The 21,103-nt window shown below is 37.4% G+C and overlaps 1 protein-coding gene and 1 long non-coding RNA gene across 11 annotated transcripts in view; one reads left to right on the top strand and one right to left on the bottom strand.

The window, feature by feature from the left end:
* Nucleotides 1-18,029, top strand: part of LOC135200298 (paired box protein Pax-6-like) — a 208,736-nt gene extending 190,707 nt beyond the window's left edge. For all 9 annotated transcript variants that reach the window (XM_064228837.1, XM_064228834.1, XM_064228833.1 and 6 more), the window contains 2 exons: nucleotides 1,389-1,639; nucleotides 12,887-18,029. In XM_064228837.1, the coding sequence (XP_064084907.1) occupies nucleotides 1,389-1,639; nucleotides 12,887-12,978 (343 nt within the window). In that variant the 3' untranslated portion in view covers nucleotides 12,979-18,029. The remainder of the gene's footprint in view (nucleotides 1-1,388; nucleotides 1,640-12,886) is intronic.
* The window catches only part of LOC135200299 (uncharacterized), a 444,923-nt gene that overhangs the window by 409,864 nt on the left and 13,956 nt on the right, over nucleotides 1-21,103 (bottom strand). The gene's annotated exons all lie outside the window — the stretch shown is intronic.

The following is a 21,103-nucleotide window of genomic DNA, read 5'->3' as shown; positions in this document are numbered from 1 at the left end:
GGTAGTTCAAAAGGCTTGCCAGTCCACACGCGCGAGGAGTCCATAGAAATGTTAGTTCACGATATGGTAATCCAGGCGAGGGAACTCTTTATACCCCGTAGTGCTTCTATTTCCTTACGGGAGCGAATCACAGCAGACCATATCCTAAAACCTCATGGGCTCTCTCTCTCTCTCTCTCCCACACACACACACACAACACACACACACACACATATATATATATATATATATATCTCTCTCTCTCTCTCTCTCTCTCTCTCTCTCTCTCTCTATATATATATATATATATATATATATATATATATCTATATATATAAATATATGTAGGAATATACACAAGCAGGCAATCCGTATTGCTAATTAGAAATAAAATCGAGATAATCCTCGTAAATTGCTGCCTTAAAGATAGATACAAGGAAACGCCTCCGCAAGGAAACGTAGGTACAGAGCTATACTCACAACTCACATTACATGACACACGGCCACTGGTGAAATAAAACTCACTGGTGAAATAAAACTCACTGGTGAAATAAAACTCACTGGTGGAATAAAACTCACTGGTGGAATAAAACTCACTGGTGAAATAAAACTCACTGGTGAAATAAAACTTTCCTGAGATAGCAAAAGTGTCAAAGAAGCCTCAGTGGACACACATATTAAAGATATAAAGACCGAGAAATCTGATGTACATATATATTCATGAGAAAACTTGAACGGACGTAGATTGAAACCTACGACGTGATAGCAGACTTACGATAATCTAAGAAAACCTGCCAGTATATAATCTATCATCTCTTCTGTTTGTATTATGGGATATCTGGCTCCTCCACTTCAACGTGCTATAGTTTTTTCATTGAATACTGTTCCTTAATTTCATTTTTTTCTTTCCTTTTTTTTGTCTTCGTCATTTCCGTATTACTCAACTTTCCAATAATTTTAAATAATTGATTTCATCGTTGTTGTTAATCTTTTTTCTGTATTTCTAAATTATAATTTCCAATGCCTTCACTTTATTCTTCTCGTGTAAATTCATTGTCTTCCTTAGTAATTTTTTCAGTATTCTTGGATCCTTTATTTCAATGCATTGTATTCTTACCTCCAGTGTGTGTATGAATCCATAATTCCAATGGGTTCTTTGGTCTGTCTTTGATTCAAAACGACTTCTCAAGTACTTTTTCCACTTTGTTTGGAGCTTTAATTAGCACGCAGTTTTAAAATGCTTTCCTCATTATGTCCAGATAATAAACGAGTAACTTGACAAACTTTATATACTGCAGCAAACATTACATAGTTTCACCAAAAACTTCCAACTGCATAGAACCGTCTTAAAGAATGTCGACTTCAAACATTTGAAAGTATACTATATGTGCATCGCTCTCTCTTGGCAGCATGTCCGGATCGTTGAGTTCCATGGGAGGTTCGTGCCTGCAGCAGCGGGAGGCTGCCGCTTCAGCGTACCCCTACATGTTCCACGACCCTCTGTCCTCGCTCTCGTCCTCCTACCAGCGATCTTCATCCCAGCTGGCCTCCTGCGGCAACGCGGCGTCGCAAGCGGCCGTCTCTTCATTCAACGCAGCAAGCCACGCTGCCGCAGCTTCCTATGCAGCTGCCACCTCCTCCGCGGGCGGCACTGGCACTGGTGAGTAGATCCTCGAAGGAGCACTTTTATTCTATTTTTTTTTTAAAGAATTACTTCAAGTAGTCATTATTGTCCTTTTTATATATAAAATTCTAAAGTTTAACTATATCTCAGAATGCTTCAAAGAATTTTAGGGACACAATGCCAAAAAATTTGGTAACCGCATAGAACATGCCAAGCAGATGTACCAAAGAAATTAGATAGATGCATAGATTGTCTTCACGGAAATTAGTAAAGCCATCAAGCTCCAATCAGTGCTCATTATGCTGTTAAACAGACGTATTTTCTATTTAAACAACCAATTGACATAATTGAGTTTGCTTACTTGCTTGCTTCAAAAACAGAACCTCCAACTGCGCATAAATGAAAAAACGTTGTAAAAAAATTCAATAGAAATATAACCTCATAGTTGTTCATAATTTCACAATGTAAAGCAGTCTATCTATTCTACCGCAAACAACCTAGATTTCAGTTAAAGAACTTATTAATAGTGTGATATCTTTTGCAACATGCATACAAATAATTTGTAACATCAATACCTATTCTGAGTAAAAATATTATATATGCGAAATCTACTTAACGTATGAAGAGATTCATGATCGATGAAAATATGATTTGACAAGAAAAACATTAATCTAGTCATGGTAACAACAAAATAACGTGTGTACTTTACTACAGCAAATGTTGAATTACACAGTTTCAGCACAAACTTACAACTACATAGAACTGTCTTAAAGGAAGGCTGTTAACCGAAAAAAAGTATTTCCGATAAAATACAGATATTTGACTACACGAAAACTAAGAAAACCACACAACAAGCAAGGAATTATGTATCGTCACTTGCCAAATTCCACATCAGCTGATAAAACAAAACCAAAAATGACGTTATCGGACTCGAAAACATCATGCAATTATTAATGGGAAAAAAATTATATGACACTCGAAAATATCTAGTGGAAAAATATATTGACAATGGCTATAAAACTAAACACATTATCAATATTAATATTACTGTTTACAGTTCACTATAATAATGGGTATATCATACGGGTGGGGATCGGGGGAAGGGGTCAGAAATGAGGGGGAGAGGCGGGACTTGAGAGAGAGAGAGAGAGAGAGAGAGAGAGAGAGAGAGAGAGAGAGAGAGAGAGAGATCCAATAGCGGCGGCGGTGGCGGCGCCTGGGTAGGGGGAGCTTCAATATTTACACAATGTTAGAGCAACCACGCGAAATGGCCGTATTCTTGGTTTCCATTACTTAAATACTCGCTTCAGATGTTTCTCTCTCTCTCTCGCCCTCATTTAGTTTTATTGCAGAATTATTTATAGGGTGTCTTTCAGAGTTCTCTCTCTCTCTCTTCTTTACTTCTGTAGTAAAAATCTGGATATTTCATTTCTCACTTTTTAATTTCCCTTTTTTGTCGACTGTTTAGTTTTCTATACCAAGATCATTTCCTACCTTTGTTTCATATTTTATACTCTCTCTCTCTCTCTCTCTCTCTCTCTCTCTCCTCTCTCTCTCTCTCTCTCGTTTATTTTTAAAGGGAATCTTTGTTTCAGTTCCAATTACTCTCTGTTTCTCCGTGAAGCATCCCCACTCCGCAAATTAAACCCATACCCATATGAGTCTTATGATTTTGTTTTCTTTTTCAAACAGAAAATCATAAAAAGAAAAAAATGTCTTCCGTTGATATTAACATAAGATCATCAACCTTTACAACTCCATTTCTTTTCCCGTGACACCTGGGCATCTACGAAGGTGGTGGTCCTCGTGTAATTCTCGTGCCACAAAAGTTTTCATTTGGATGAATGGTGCTTTTATTCAATCTGATTCAGTTGCTTAACTTTGGTTTGAATGACTGGTGCAATTGTATCATCCATTCTTGAATAACTGACGCCATGATCTAATTTAGGATAGGATGCGGGTGACAATATTTTCGCTTAGTGTTGGATGACTGATGCACTGGCTTCATTCAATTTCAATGCCATGGTTCAATTGAGGCTTGGAATATTGTGGCAATGATTTAATTCAGGTCTGTTACGACTGATGCAACTTCTTTTTTAATCTTAGATGAATGGTGCCTTGGACTTACTCGAGTATAACTCATTAATCCATCAGATTAGCTAATATACATTACTTAGTTAAAGTAGATGATTATAGTCTTCAGCGATTAATATGGTGGGCTTAAATAATCCAGATGACCAATACGATCGTCTAAATTACTATAAACAATGCAAAGGCCTCATACATACCGTACTTCGTCTCAAACCAAAAAGGTTCAACACTTAGTCACCCTTCTGAATTTTATGACAATACCTAGAAACTTAAAACACCGATAGCATTACTTCTTCGTAGCTGGTGTTAACTGTTGCTGGTTGTTTAAATGCCATGCATTTATTGATAAAGACTGAGCAATGCCCTGAGGACAAATTATACTAAAATAGTCGTATCACTGAGGCCAATTCAACGACTCCTGGTATTATGTATCATCACTAACCTTGCAACAACAACACAGCACCAATACCTTATTAGTGAATAAACACAAATAAAAAAGCTACATCAATAATATCAATAATACAGCCATCATGAAAAACACGCCCATTGCTATTTTGATTAAACAAATGCAGAGGCCCATGTTATATGAGCAGCATAACATCAATTAATAATATAACAACGGTTCACTGACTATGGAAGAGGGGAGGGGAGTTAGGGTGTGGGGAGGAGTTAGGCGTGGAGGAGGGCACAGGAAGGAAGGGGATGAGGGTAAGAGGGGGTCAGACCACTACAGTTATCGTGTGCCTAACATCAAACGAAATACGGGATAACGGTGCATTTGTGTGCGTGTGAGTTTGGGAGTGGGAGCGTGTGTGTAGGGGGCCCCTCACCCACCATGGTACAGTGGGGGAACTACGGTAAACGCCAAAATAATGCCTGCCCCAGGTGCTGCGATACATTAGAGGATGTATAAAAAATACAAATTATATACATATAAGGGGAAAAAATAAATGTTAGTGGTTCAATAATCATAATTCAGCGGCTGCACTGACGGAAATCAATTGCACGCTGTCTTCCATAAAAACGAACATGCATGACCGCTTCGTAACGTGGAAATTAATGTCACTTTGTCTGCTGCATAATAGTCAATATATACATAAGTCGTAACACGGAAATTAATGTCATTTAGTCTACTGCATAATAGCCAATATTTTATTTATGTATACACTGAAATCTATGCATATATGAAAATCAACAAATATATATATATGTATATATATATATATATATATATATATATATATATATATATATATATGTATGTATGTATATATATATATGCATATGTATATAAACAATATATATGTTAAAATAACTGCAATACAGAACAAAGGAATGGGCGATACTTAAAAGTAGGATCTGACTGCTGTAAGTGCAGTCTGATTCAAAGAATCTTTTAGAATTCTCTTGACAATAATTTTGAAAATAGAGAGAAATAGCAACATTTCACTTACACTTTGGAGTCGTTACAGAGGGAACATGAACAGATAATATATCTCCTATTTATTAAATAGAATTATAAACATCTAATTATGAAATCAAAGGGAAAACTGACTTAAGAAATGCACTGAAGAAAATTGCTCATTATTTTCAGTCATGTAACGAGCAAAAATTATTTTGAAAATCAGTGAATGAAAATACGGAGGTTATTTTTTTGAAAATTTCGAGTGAAATTCAGAATCCATGCAAGTGCTCAGTCTACAAAGAAAATTTTACCAGAAATTAATGTAAATGCATCGAAAGGAATGAACAAATATTAATAAATGCTCCAGGAAGGAAGTATTTAGTTTGTTTAATTCCCTTGTTTCATACCAATAAGATGGGGCAATGACTTTTTCAGTAAGATTTTACACAGACATAGACACACAGACACATATATATATAAATATATATAGTATATATATATATATATATATATATATATATATATGTGTGTTGTGTGTGTGTGTGTGTGTGTGTGTGTATGTGCTAGTGTGTGTGCTTGTGTGAGTCTCCCTCTAGGGCTCGAGGTCTAGTGAATGGTGTCATTCCCCTAACTATCGAGAAGATCCTGACCTGACCTAAGTAGCATGGGCATAACCTAGGATGTTAAAGGGCGTGGGGCTGGCACCTTAATCCCAAAACACTGGTGGAGAATCGGGAGGGCAACATCCATTCTATAGAACTCTCCCAGGATTACAAGTATTAAGACGTCTCAAAGACTTAAAAACGTATAGGTAGAATGTGTGTTGTCTCTCTATGTGGTGTGTGTGTGTGAGAGAGAGAGACGAGAGAGAGAGAGAGATAGAGAGAGAGAGAGAGAGAGAGAAAGTAATCAGGCTGTGTCCTCCCCACAGACGTGTTCGGAGCTATCCACTCCAGCTGGTTTCCGAGCGAGTGGCTTTGGCAAACAACCGTCGTGTCGACTTGCACAATTAACCGTCGGGCGATGCTTCGCCCCGATTCTTTCCTCAGAGATTTAGACTGACCTAATAGAATCTTTCCGAGCAGCCAAAGTGTTTTGAAAATTTTCCTCTTTTTTATCAATATTTCGGGCAGTGAAGTGGCTTCGAAAATTTTATTTGAAATAATTTACTTGAATGGCACGGACAAGTAAATTTGCATCCGTAAGTAGTCTAGTGTATCAATATATATATATATATATATATATATATATATATATATATATATATATATGGGTATATATATATATATATATATATATCATACATATATATAATAGCCATAATTAGAATTTTATATATATCTTATATATAAATAAATAAGGGAAAAGTTCTTAAAAACTAGAGGGTTCGCGTTCAAATTTGATACCTGAAAAAGACAGAAAGCTTACGGCATGTTTCATCTAGTATATCAATGAGCCTTTGTTGGCTTAATCAGCGAACGAGATACCCGGTAGAATCTGGAGCTACGACAATCAATCTTCAGTCATTGCATATCACAGCCTTCGACTAAACGATGTTACAAAACACGAGACAGGATAAAGGACCTCATGAAAAGTCAGTTCCGAATAGTGAGAAACACAGCGACACAAAAGTAACCACAAAGAAAAGACAATGCGTCAAGACTGACGGCTTTCGGGAGTGTCTTTTCGCGCTCGGCTGCCAATCCGGTGGTCCGAGGTTCGAATCTCGGCTCGGCCAACGCGGAATCAGAGGAATTTATTCCTGGTGATAGAAATTCATTTCTCGACATAGTGTGGTTCGGATCCCACAATAAGCTGTAGGTCCCGTTGCTAGGTGACCAATCGGTTCCTAGCCACGTAAAAATATCTAATCCTTCGGGCCAGCCCTAGGAGAGCTGTTAATCAGCTCAGTGGTCTGGTAAAACTAAGATATACTTAACTCGGGAGTGTCTTTGAAACGCCAGATTGCACACCACACCGGGTTATTACAGGAACAAAGGCCCTGTGTAATCGAACCATGCGCTACTAGCAATAACAGAAGGACGTTGCTGTTGCTGTTCCGTAGTTTTCCACATAAAGTTTTTCATCAGCATGATACCAAATTACTGAAGAACGGCAAGCACAAAGCGTTAGAGATAGTGATTAGAAAAGTAATTTCTTCACCAATTTGGGATTAATGCGGATTCTCTTTGCACCATACCACTGCTAATTAGCTGGTCCCCCGGTTTAATCTGTATCATGATCAGTTTCCGAGGCAGTGTAGGGTCTGCGGTGGGAGGTTGAAACCACATCCTTTAGAAGCTTTTGATTGAAGTCAATGGCCCGTGACCAATGAATAGGTTTCATCTACTGAAATAATAATTAAATAAAAAAAACTGAGAAACGGAAGCTGGAAGCTGATTGGCCAAGCGGTAATACATAATATGGCTCTTGGTTTCTCAACTCTCACTGTGACCCATGGCAGAATTCAAATGCCAGTTATTAGCTTCTTACCATTCATTTTCGGGATGACGTCATTAACTTCATCCCAACTCTGTTACCCCTGGAAGATCTTGATTAAATCGGAGATAAAAAAAATGATAGAAAGATACCTTGGCGTTATTTGTAAAGGCATTCCCATTTATTAGTATGTATCATTCAATACTTAAGTAATCTAAAACAGGGTTTCGGATAACCTGACGACAAACTACGTTTGAAAAGCCCTGCTATGATTCGTCTTCGGGACAAATTATCCCCTGTTGATTTTCAGTGATAAAAAATTTCAGCTATATTCTTGGTTATAACAACGAACAATTGCACTATATTAGGAGCTCCTATTTAGGATAAAATTCATTTAAAGCATAATAATATTTTAGCAAATTCAAAACATTCACGTCTTTGAATAAACATAATTTTACCCGCAAGGTTTTAAGTTGTACACACACACACACACACACGACATACATATATATATATATATATATATATATATATATATATATATATATATATATATATGCATATATATACATGCAAATATTAGCAATTTTGTGTACATTTCCATTTGTAATTCGTTATACACTACATACATACACACACGCAAGCAAAAAGCAAACCCTCGTGACTGCATTTGGGAAACCGCTGCAAATTATATGCAAAACAAAATATAGTCGGATTTAATGGCAGTGCTTGAGTACAAAACGTTAATTGAAGGCGTGTTGCGGACAGGTAAAGTTAACAAGCGTGGAGATCGTTTGTGGTGATACTACGCCCCCTGGAGTGTCCTTTAGAGGGGAGAAAAGAAGGGGAGACGCCTTTGGGAATACTCCACGAGAGAGAGAGAGAGAGAGAGAGAGAGAGAGAGAGAGAGAGAGAGAGAGACGACAAATCGAAATGAAAAAAAAGACCTGGTGACGGACAGCGCACTCTTTCTCAAAATGTTTCGTTAATAGTGTACTCGAACATGCTCACGAACATAGTTGGATGAGAAATGCCAGAATGGAAAGGGGGGATAATTAGACATTTGTAGAAGATAAAACACAGGAAAGAAACGCACACATATACTTATACACACAATATATACGTGTATGTATGTACGTATGTATGTATGTATATATTAATATATATATATATATTATATATATATATCTATATATATAATATATAATAATATATATATATATATGGTGCGTGTGTAGTGGGTGTTGTGCGTGTGTGTGTGTGTGTGTGTGTGTACATAAGAGATTATCCATCACTTTTGCACATTACTTACATGAAATAATGTAACTGGCAATCAAACGAGAGAATGAGTTTCAACCCTCAAGCAGATTTGAACTCGGGTCTAAGACCATTCGAGGTACAAGCGCACAGCATGAAAGACCACGCCACTGCAGAAAAATTCTTGTTATTTTCTTTCTCTCTCCCCCAAAGGATTTCAGTGCCACAGAAAGCCCTCATAAGCCTGTAAAGATCTTATTCTCTCTTTCCACTACCACGTTACACTAACATCCTTTGACATCACGCAAAAACAAGTGATTTATAGTGTCAGCTATAGTGGCCTGCGAGAGAACATTTTACGAAAGTATGCTTGAGTCCGGCACCCGGCAGGTAGGTAGTACATACGTGACACTGACTTTCCAGCTTGTAATTAGAAGCATCTTAGTGGAGTGCTATAGATAAATAGACAAATATCAGTACGGAAAAAATGGCACAGGAAAAAATAGGTTGCGACGAAGATGGAGAACACGTGGAGAAAAAATGACCTTCCAGACCAAGAAAGAGCGAGGCGAAGCAATATAAGTGTGAAATGCAAGATTATCCAGGAGAAAGTTGGCACAACGGCACCGCTTGACTCAGCACGAAAATCAAGAGAGAGAGAGAGAGAGAGAGAGAGAGAGAGAGAGAGAGAGAGAGAGAGAGAGAGAGAGAGAGAGAGAGAGAGAGAGAGAGAGAGAATAGCAGAGCGCTGCTGGTTGAATCTGCACGGCTAGACACGAAGAAAAATGATTTTGCCCAAAATGTTTTGGCCATACGAGATGATTTACTTTTACTCTTGGATTTGTTCCATTTTCGTCCTCGCGTTGATTTTGATGCAACGTCGACAGTGAATGAATACAAAGGAGCACCTAGCGGGTAAGGGGAGGTCGAAAGACCTCTTAGAAGATTTTTAAAGCAACGCAGAATAGATACGGTGAACCTTCAGAGTGTTTTGAAGACTCGTTCAATATCTTTTGGACTATTAGAAAATGGGGCAGAGATTTGCTCGTTTGTCTAGCCACATCTGAGGTTTCTGCAGTATAGTAGTAATAATGCCAACTGTGTTCTGAACCGGCCTCCTTTGAAAGGAATTTGTCCAAATAGTAACTACCGGCCACAGAAATATAATTATGAAATTTCATCGTGTATATGAAAGAAAATTTACCCTCGAGGGAACTGGAAACCCTCAGTACTTAATCATGTAGTATTCTTCGAAAGACAAAGTGAGACGTAACTTACATTCTTGCCTCCGCGACGGTCAAAGGTAATTCAGGAAAGGTTATTTCTTACCGGAGTAATGTAAGAAGTTAAATTTCACGAAATAATATCTTTTGACAAAGCAGAAGTGGAATAATCGATAATACTAACGGATATTGCTCTCGAAGATTTCATATTAAGAATGTATTACAACCGCGGAGTACCTTGGCCGAGTGGCACTCCTCAGGCTTCGCATTACGACAGGCATACGCTAATAAGGCACTTCTGTCTAAAATCACCTTCATTTTTAAACAGAAAAGGAGAGAGATGAAGAGAGAGAAGAGAGAGAGAGAGAGAGAGAGAGAGAGAGAGAGAGAGAGAGAGAGAGAGAATATTTCACTGTATTCTGCAAAATGCTCGTCATCGCCATATGTCTTGCTCGCGTCGCCCTCACTGAATCTGTACAATTTTGAAAGTTTTGATCCCAATCTGAATATAAAATACCATGCACAGTGACACGCAAACGCACACATATATATACCTACTTATATATATAGCAATGCACATTAACGTTGTCCCGCAAAGCAAATAAGTTTCCCCATAGACGTACACGCGTCCAAGAAACAAGGTCCCCCACAGTTCGCCCTAGTTGTGCTGTGAAGCTTCCACCTCATCCATTTACTTTCGTAACTATTTGAAAAACTGCTTAACTTCGAGGAATAACGAACAAGGTTGAGCTTGTTTCACTGACCGTTGACCATAGCACAAGCTTCTTGACGTAATCCACGGGTCGGTGGAGATGTCTAAGAGTGCATTCGTAAAGTTGCATAAGAGTGCAAAGATGAATTGTTCATGCGCCCTTGCCCTCACAGACACTCACACACACACACACACACACACACACACACACACACAGACACACACTCACACACACACACACACATATATATAGATATATAATATATATATATATATAGATATATATAATATATTATATATATCAATGCACATTAATATTGTTCCGCAAACAAATAAATTTCCCAAAGACGTAATCCACGAGTCGGTGGAGATTTTCTAAGAGTGCGCTCGTAAAAGTTGCACAAGAGTGCAAAGATGACTTATGCATGCGCCCTTGCCCTCATTTATAAGCTTAGTTTTTCTGAAAAAAAGAAAGAAAAAAAAAGTACCACGACTTTTATACCAGTGTACGCGAACACGTATGAGAGAGAGAGAGTTTGTGTTATGCATATGCAAGCATATGGCATATATAATCCAGAACTAAGGTAAGACAGCTCCCAGACTACAAAATAATGTTTGTTCTGCCAGGTATAAAATGAGCATGCTACTAATACTAGTAGCAACAGCAATAATAAGCAAACAGTAAGTACATCAAAAAAAGAAACCAGTGTGTTCTCTGAACCCCAACGTCAATTACTTGGAAAAAGACCTGACATAAGACAGAGCTGGTAAAAGAACAGTAAAGAGCACGCACCCTGAAAATACGTGTTCTGATCTGGATTTGTTCAATTTAGCGCAACCACACGAGAATGGGGCGGTAGGAGAGAGAGAGAGAGAGAGAGAGAGAGAGAGAGAGAGAGAGAGAGAGAGAGAGAGAATCTTAGTTAAATGTAGACCTGATCAAATCTGAATTCTGTTAAGAAATAAACCTTAAAACATTTCAGAGGGAGAGATACACAGTGTATGTGTTCGAAAAAGAGAGAGAGAGAGAGAGAGAGAGAGAGAGAGAGAGAGAGAGAGAGAGAGAGAGAGAGAGAGAGAGAGAATTTCCACGTCTCTTGAATGTACATTTCGAACCATGATGATGAGTATTTAAATTGTACAACTAAAATGGTCTATTTCATGGTTGCCACTACGTACAAAGGAGGTCAGTATGTCCTTGCTAATTAGCAGCTTTATGTGAATTAATTGCAGATGTATTCTGGTGCATTTTTTTACATTATAATATACCTAGATCTTGCTGAAACAATGAAGTTCCTAAGATTCTTTCTTTCAGGTACATCCAATATTACTCTAGCTTTCTCTTGAATATCTTTTCAATATATACTAAATGCATTTGCTACAAAAGCTTATGGAATCCAATGTATAATACAAAATGACGATTGTCTCTCTCTCTCTTCAGGTTTTGACTCCGTCTCTCTTTCTCTGAGGGAGTACTCTTAACTCTTGAACATTTTGTAGTTTCTTCTTGTTCGCAAAGAGTATTTCTCTATTAGGAGGGTTTATATTATTATGATAAATACTCTTTGGGCCCAATGAAACCATGTAAACAATGACTAAGCGCTTTATTCTTTTTCCCATGAAATATCTTTTAAGTAAAATGAAGCTATTATAAACTAACAGATGTTTTCATTAAAAATTATCAAAATTCTCTCTTCTGAAAAACTGCTAATGCCATTTCCATTCAAAGCCAGTAACGTTCACAGTTTGTCGTTTCCTCTTTTTGTTCTCATGTGTACTTCAAATACAAAGAAATGGCTAAGTTGTTTTTCTTCATGTATAGCCTACTTCATATACAAAAAATCAATATAAAGTGGCCAATGCTGTAAAAGTTTTTTTTTTCTCTCTCTCTCTTTCTCTTTAGTAGAGCCTACTTCAAATACAAAAAACCAATATAAAATGGCCATTGCCGTAAAGTTCTCTCTCTCTCTCTCTCTCTCTCTCAAGTAGAGCCTACTTCAAATACAAAAAATCAATTTAAATGGCCATTGTTGTAATTTTTTTTTCTCTCTCTCGAGAAGAGTTTACTTCAAATACAAAAAGTCAATATGAAGCGGCCAATGCTGTAAAACAAAAATCATCTAAACGCCGCTAAAACCCTTTCGTCTCTTCCCCAGGTTTGATATCAGCCGGCGTGTCAGTGCCAGTCCAGATCCCCAGCCAGACTCCCGATCTCAGCGCTGCCAACTACTGGCCGAGGCTTCAGTGATGGCCTGCCCTCCGCGAGCCTGATGCGTCCACGGCCTCGCTCTACAGTCACGACTAAATGAAGCCATATTTAGGAGGAATTCAAAGAAAATAAAAAGCCTCACAGGAAATACCCTAGAAGCCAAGGGGAAAATGTACAATCTCTCAAGTCCACGGAGAAAAGAAAACAAACCAGATTTCTCTCGGTCGTTATACTCGACCCAAAATAATGTTTCATTCGACTAGAAATGGCCAAGTGAGGGCAGACAGTGATAAGTGTCTGTCTCTACTTCTGGATAATATTGAGATGCACGTTAGAGTTGCTTTTTCACTGCTTATTAATAACAGTAATTCAGTCAACAGCAGTGACTGTTGCAACCGTGGAATTCTTTCCCAGGTCATAAAAGAAAGAGAAGTCGAAGGCTTCGTATCAATGACAGCAGAACAGCAGTAGTCTACATTTCTCTGAAGAAAATAAATTTACCCTTCGTGTGATTTTTTTTCAGGAGAGTGAATCTTAAACGCTGTTTTCTCGCCGTATATTTTATATAATAAAGTTAAGAAAAACAAAGACGATGAAAATAACGGATGGCTTGTTGGAAAACGATCAATGTCTAAATGATACAAGTTAGCCTTTGTAGCTTCGAATGTTAATCAGCGCTGATAAATCCTGCCAAACATTTCTCAGAACGAAGGGAAGAGCTGACAAATTCTCTCTCACAAGCGCAAGGTGGCGTCACCGGAGTCGGAGAAGCATTGGAAGTAGCACAGATTATTTATTTAGGTACAAAATATCGACGCTACCAGTTGTAATGATCAAATAAATGAACTGTATCATGCATGCTGTCCTCTATTTGGTAAATGGAATAAAACCAAACTAAGAGTAATTGTAGGTTTAGAATTAATTTTTAGTTACACTTAAGTTACTGTTGCTTCTAATTGTGGTAAACAAAACAACAAAGCATCTGAGTCATATTTATAGAAAACGAGGAAAATGTCAAAACACGTCAACAGAAAATGGAGTTCGCTTAGTAGAAGAAAAAGGGATGCAGTTGCTAAGTGTTTATGACAGGGAGTCATTCAAATAAAACTTGAGTGAATGTGTTGTAAGCTGCCTTTCTTTTTGCTGCTTTTCCAGTGATAAGCGTATAAGCAGGCGGCATTAATACACCTATTTATTACTGTATAAAGGTCTGTAAACAAACAAGTGTGTATAGTGTAGTAGAAAGAATGTCTAGCATAGTCACTTATCATCCTCATGGAGAACACAACACACAAATTATTCTCGTTTAGATTTAATTCAATTGACTTCATTCAGCAATTCATTTCGCATTATATACCCTCTCTCTCCTATGCCATTTCCGTTTCCTTCTCACTGCCTTTTTCCAAAGGAAGGCTAAAAAAACGATATTCAAGAATAATAATACTAATCCCACCTCTGAATGCACGAGTCCATTTTTACCTCCTAAGTACGATAATGAGCTGAGACATTTTCTAATCATTATTTTGCTGGTGTATAATACATTAAGTGTCCCGGTGAGCGAAACAATTCTCCTGTATTAATGAGTTCCTACCAAGCCTTGTTTCTGAATTTCCCCCTCCCCTCCCCCTCTCTCTTCCCTCCCCCAAGCGACATGCTAAAAGAAAAAAAGAAAAAAAAAGACGTGGATACCACCGCCACCCCCTATCCCCACCACCCCGTCAAGAACCACAAGAGAGCGCGATTGATATCAGTGCACTTATACCAAATTCAATCTGATCAGATATCAGACTTGGTTTCACTCGAATAGAGCAGCATTTCACAAACTAATTCCCCATAAAATTAGCGACAAAAGAGTTCATTCTGTGCGCTGGGTGGGAATTTTACACCATATTGCCGTGTTCAACGTGTGCACCGTTGCGGCAGGGGGCGCGGTGCCGTTCTCAATGGCTGTCACTCGCAGAATACCATTTTCCTTTCCCCCTACCCCTGACACCCACCTTCCCGACAGATTCCCCAATATCAACCACAAACCCCCTACCTCTCTTCCCTCCTCTCTCTCTCTGCATGTGGCAGGAGTCGTATATACTCCTCAACCAGTTAGGCTGGTTAAGCAGATATTTGGATGTTTTTTTTGGGGGGAGGGGTCTCGGAGAGAAATGAGACGGCGCTTACCCTTTGTAGAAATCGACCCTTGATCATTTTGTAATTACTACCTATGAATGTGATTTCACTCTTGGATCATCACGTTTACCATCAAGAATAGTCATTTCTGCATCACAGACCCAACATTCTTCATATTAAATTTTATCGCTAAGTTAAAATTCGAAGCAAGAGTGCATTATGTTCGAATCGCCCAAAATGTCAGACTATATATATATTTACCCAGCCCTTGTCAGTTTGAGTTCTGACCCTCTTTGTCCCAACTGACCCCTATTTACCCGTGTTTTCTTAGTCCGCTGTCTTCTCTATTCACAATCTGTAGACTTCCGTTTCTAGAAAGATAAAAAGATGTAAGCAGATGTAATTTGTCTTTGTGATTATTTTTATAAAACCTAATAATTGCATTACACTATTCTGACGTATTGTAAATAGATATATCTTTAATAATCATACACTCATCGTCATCATCATTATAGTAAGTCAATGGTGATTTGATTGACGTGCATCTGATTAGTAAAAAATAAAAAAGCCTAAAAATAAAAGTAACTGGCATCTCTGCCGATCGTTTATACCAAAGACATTGTTCGTAGGACAAACAAGCATTATTATACATTCATTTCGCTATTTTGGACTTTGTGAAAGTTAGAAACAAAGGAAATAGATGGCATGGAAGGTCACTGGGATTGTAAAAGTGGAACAAAACATATTATGATTGTGAAATCAAGGAACTTACGTTACAAACGCAATCAGTGAAATAACGCCTCCTAACATTAAAGATTGATTGTTATTGCCACGATGTCTCTCTCCAGTGTGTGAAACGTTGTTTACTGTTGTGATCTTTACAGTGGATGGAAGAAACTCCACCAAACATAGATACTTCCAGTAAAAGAAAAAAGCCTAAGGTGATAAGAAAAGAAAAAAAAACACATCGTTCAGTTTAGATGAAAAGACGGCCCGGCGTAACTTTCCAGAGATGAGAGTACAGTATAATTTCAATGAAATGACAATGTTTCATGAAATGGAAAAAAAAACACGTTTAGTAAAACATATAACATCAATAAAACTAACATTTATATTTAACAAAGTTACATTTTGTTGAGGATACCCTTACGGACTTGAAAAGTTTTCAATGCATTCTGTCACGCCGACTTTAAAGTGTTGCAGTGCGCTGCATTACAACGTGGCATCCGATTCCAGTTTAGCAACGCAGAACTTAACATTCTACGTAGTTTAGTTTTATTAAGACCTCATCCCTCACCATTCAGAAGGAAATTTTCTATAATTTTCCACTAATTCAAAACAGTATACACCCTCTTGATACCCGTATCGAAAATGCATCGTGGAAATCAAACAGCGAGAAGACTAGAAATGACATGACAATATAAAAATCACAATTCTGTCCAGTTAAGTGTGACTTGAATATGTATTTTTACGTTTGAAAAACCTATTGCTGCAACAACAACGTTTTGCTCAAAACAAAGGAATTCTCACAAGGGCACGGAAACGACTTTAACATTTCAGACAAGAGAAACCGAAAACGAAACATAATGGGAAGTTGCCACTTCAGTTACATAAGGGAAGGATTTTTTTGTCATTATTCACTTATCAACTATGTCTGCTTTCTAATTATTTGTTAACTTAGGAGTCAGTCACTGTCACATTCAACGCTTGCATCTTGACTCTAACCTAATGCGATAAAAACAACAATGGCGCTGCCGCGCCAACGCACAACAACCAGGTGAGAGAAAAAAAAAAAAAAAAAAAAAAAAAAAGCTAGGAAATGTATCCTGAAACTTAATCACAAAAAACAGGAAAACATCTTATGAATGTGTTGTCTACATACTTCATAACACTCGCGGTTAAAAGTGTGTTAAGATTGATAAAATATAATTAATTGATCATACGCGCCAAGTGATTGAATTCCCATGTATAGAGAGGGGAAAAATTTTACAATATGTTTAATTGATTATTTTTCTCATTATTATATGGTATTAATGAAATTCCACTGTATAAAACTCATTGTCGGGAACTCACAATTCATAAGCACTGTGCCAATAGCCCTGTCACTTAAAGACATCGAGATTTATGGGTAAATATTAGAATAATCCCCAAGCCATTTCAGCGGTGATCAAAGTTCAAAAAGACGGTTAATGAAAACATACAAGTTAAAGTTATTAACCTTTCATACCTGCAATCATTCGAAAATTACTAAGCGGTTCAAAGTGCGTTCCTTACACGACACAGATTTGGGAATCTATTAACCCGGGGGGCAAAGATGTTGAAATTTCGGGTCCAGTGACCCCCCAGTCACCGAAAACCCACCGATCTCACAGAGCCTGTTTTTTCCACTCTTTCTTTTTACCCGACCGAGCGCGCAGAAAGGCGCTAATATAATTTGACGTTTCATTTAATGCTTTGTAAGCCTGTGAAATTACTCATGACCCCTGGCGCTCTTATTCATTCGCGATTAAAAACAAAGATAGAGAGAAAAATCCCGAAGCTCTGCCCTCATCGGGGCACGACTGCGTTTTGTGCTTGTTGAGTGCCCGAGCTAATCACGACCGAATTAAATTCCCCGTCCGCCCTTCCACTGATCAACGGTGTTTCGGGGCGAATGGCTGAGGAATCTGAGCTGCGTAAAACCTTCAGTATACAATGTCAGAGAAATCATACGTGCAGACATATAAGACCGTGATTATCATAAGTGACGATAATGCATCGATTACATTTTCATTCAAAATATGAAAGCTTCCATTGTAAAGATATGAAATTGTCTCTCATCTGTAGCAAAATCTGAAGACTCTCACACAAAATCAGTGCCTAACAAAGAAAAACAGATGAATTTAAGATATTTCCTGCAAAATGAGAGAGAGAGAGAGAGAGAGAGAGAGAGAGAGAGAGAGAGAGAGAGAGAGAGAGAGAGAGAGAGAGACTCAACATCCCGATAACAACTCAGTGACCTACGGTGACCTCGGATCATGCATAACCTTTTCCTTATATGTCTATGTTGCAAATAAAAAAAAGCAAATTTCCTTTTTAGAAAGATTATGTCCTTTACTATGATTCCCTCAGACGCCAGTCATATTATGTGTAGTGATTACTGTATGATAATATCTGAAATACAGAAAAAAACACTGATGTTCTTTCGTTTCATTTACACATTTTGCCCCTTACAGTGTATACAAGGTACTTGAAGTAATATACAGAAAAATGTGAATGAATTGACACAATACTTAAAATAAATTTAAATAAAGTTGGGTAAAAAAAAAATTGTCGACATGATATTGTATACGAATTACTGTCATACTGAAAGACAGACAGTGATAATAAACAGTAACCCGCATAGCTAATGATTTAACATTGATAACTTTAAACAGAGGCAGTACGTATATCAGAAGGAAATACACAACCAGAAAAAAATAACAAATGTGAGAGTTGACCTAAAATTAATAAAAGATAGCTTTCATAAAGAAATGCAATATAGACATGCAAAATATCAAGTGCAGATTAACCAGAAATGCAATATAGACATGCAAAATATCAAGTGCAGATTAACCCTATCAAGTATAATAAAACCAGTGATTACCTAAAATTCCATTAACAGAATGTGATAACTAGATATCATATCCTCCTTCAAAAAGAACTTTGAAGCAAATCATGATAGCAGTGAGTGTGTGCGATTATCATACGGACTAGTAAGTTTGGTACAGTTTTATCTTACACCTAACATGGAAATAGTATGATAAACTTTTGCATTACACATAAATAATAACAGCTATTTTACAGAGAAAGAGAGAGTGTGTATGCATATATTATACTGGTAGGTCTGACGCTGGTTAATAGCATACATTACATGCAAAATAAGTATTCTCTAGAGAGAGAGAGAGAGAATGGTCGATATCTTTTCCACCACTGCTAAGAACTTGATACACTTACAACTTACAATAACAAGTACCACAACTGTTCAATTCTGAATATATATCTCCTCCAAGAGACTCATCCTTTTCAAGGAAATCTGTGTCAACGATTCCAAGGAAAATTACATGCAAAATAAGTATTCTCTAGAGAGAGAGAGAGAGAGAATGGTCGATATCTTTTCCACCACTGCTAAGAACTTGATACACTTACAACTTACAATAACAAGTACCACAACTGTTCAATTCTGAATATATATCTCCTCCAAGAGACTCATCCTTTTCAAGGAAATCTGTGTCAACGATTCCAAGGAAAATAGTTAAATGAAAGTATAACACATTAAGAACGAGTATAACCGGGCTGTTAAAAGATTAAAATGGTCAAAAGTAAGCCGCTGTAAGTAAATACTATGTCTGTATGTATGTATATGTATAATTATACACACACACACACACACATATATATATATATTATATATATATATATATATATATATATATATATATATATATATATATCAAAACCACAATTCTGACAACTGCAACAGAACAAACAATAGCAGCAACAACACTATTAATGACAAAGTCTGGAACAGAAAAATTATATGAATAACATCAACAACAACGTTAAGTCTCCTGCTGGATTTGCAGAAAGGAAACTAATGGATTATCTACCTCTGACAAGAGAGTAGAGAAAGTGGTCACACTGCCTGCAGCTTAGTTGGAGTGAAGACACTCGGGGATATGGCTGCAGGAAATCAGAAATCATATTCTTTGTTTCCTGAAAACATTATTTCTGATTACCTGGTTTTTTTCTCTGCTATCCTTTCCCTATTTATTTCTGTTCCCCTTGTATCTGGGCCTGATATGGTCCTTGCGTGGCCGTTCCATTAACCTTTGTTTAATGGCAAGAAAAATCTCGGAAGACCGATGACACGAATTCATCCTAAGGTAGAATGGAAGATGGATGTGATAACTATGCCAAGAGATTAATATGAGCAAAGCTTTCAATAAAGCAGATTCATTCAAAGCAACAACTGGATTTCTTAATGCATATGCCTCCTAATTCACGACCCTTAGAGCTCTGACAGCAGATTTTGTCGCGACATTTTTTTTTTTTTTTTTTTGATTGTCAATCTTTTTTTTATACATATGCATGGTAGACTTTCTTGAACATCCTTGATTAATGTTTAAGAAAATATGCAGCCGCTTGACTGGATTCCAATTTTTGGATACACAGCCTTATATAATCTTGGATTTATAACAGGAATTATAATCTGATTTTAAACGCGGCGAGATAATAGTCTAAAACGTATTGAGGACACAAGAGGATACAACATGCAACTGCAACTTGTGCGATTAATTTCTGAAACACTGACCAATAAACAGCTCAATAAAAGTTCAAACTGGTAAAGCATATAAAATACATAATCTACATTGATTCCGTACAGTATGTCAAAAAAACCCACATGAACTTGGAATCACTTAACTAAAAATTAAGACTGGATTATTTTTATCCCCAATAACGAAAGAAAAATATACAGCATTGATGATCTTTGCCAGTTTGACAAGAAGCAATGAGACATCTTTTTAAACCGAGCGAGCATATAATTGTGAGGATATAATTAGATGAGTGAGATTACCATTATTCTGAACGTGGCGTTAACAACCCTGGTACTCTGATAGGACATGGCTCTCAATCAGTCAAGTCACCCTCCTTACCTCTGATAACACAAGTGCTGTAGAATTTCTTAAATTGTCTACATGTTTGCTGACCAAGCTTTTCCTGAAGTGTATGCAAATGTGCGAAAGAAGATCGAATAGTACAATGCAATACAATAAAGGATTAGCATTACGGGGAAATGACATTTTAAACGCCTTTTCAATTTTGTGTGTGTGTGTGTGCATGTGTTCAACAGACGAGGAAAGTGCCAAACCATACTCAATCAGAGGCTGTCGACGAAGTGTGACCTCAGGAGGGCCCAGTGAGTGACAGGAGGACTCCATGGCAACCTCTCGGAAGTAGAAACCTACCATAACGAGAGTGGGGCTAACTTGTCGAAGCAAGTTAACCAAGAATGCGCCCCCAA

This window comes from Macrobrachium nipponense, chromosome 26, assembly GCF_015104395.2.
Source record: "Macrobrachium nipponense isolate FS-2020 chromosome 26, ASM1510439v2, whole genome shotgun sequence".
NCBI lineage: Eukaryota > Metazoa > Arthropoda > Malacostraca > Decapoda > Palaemonidae > Macrobrachium > Macrobrachium nipponense.
This window is presented reverse-complemented; position numbering and strand designations above follow the sequence as displayed.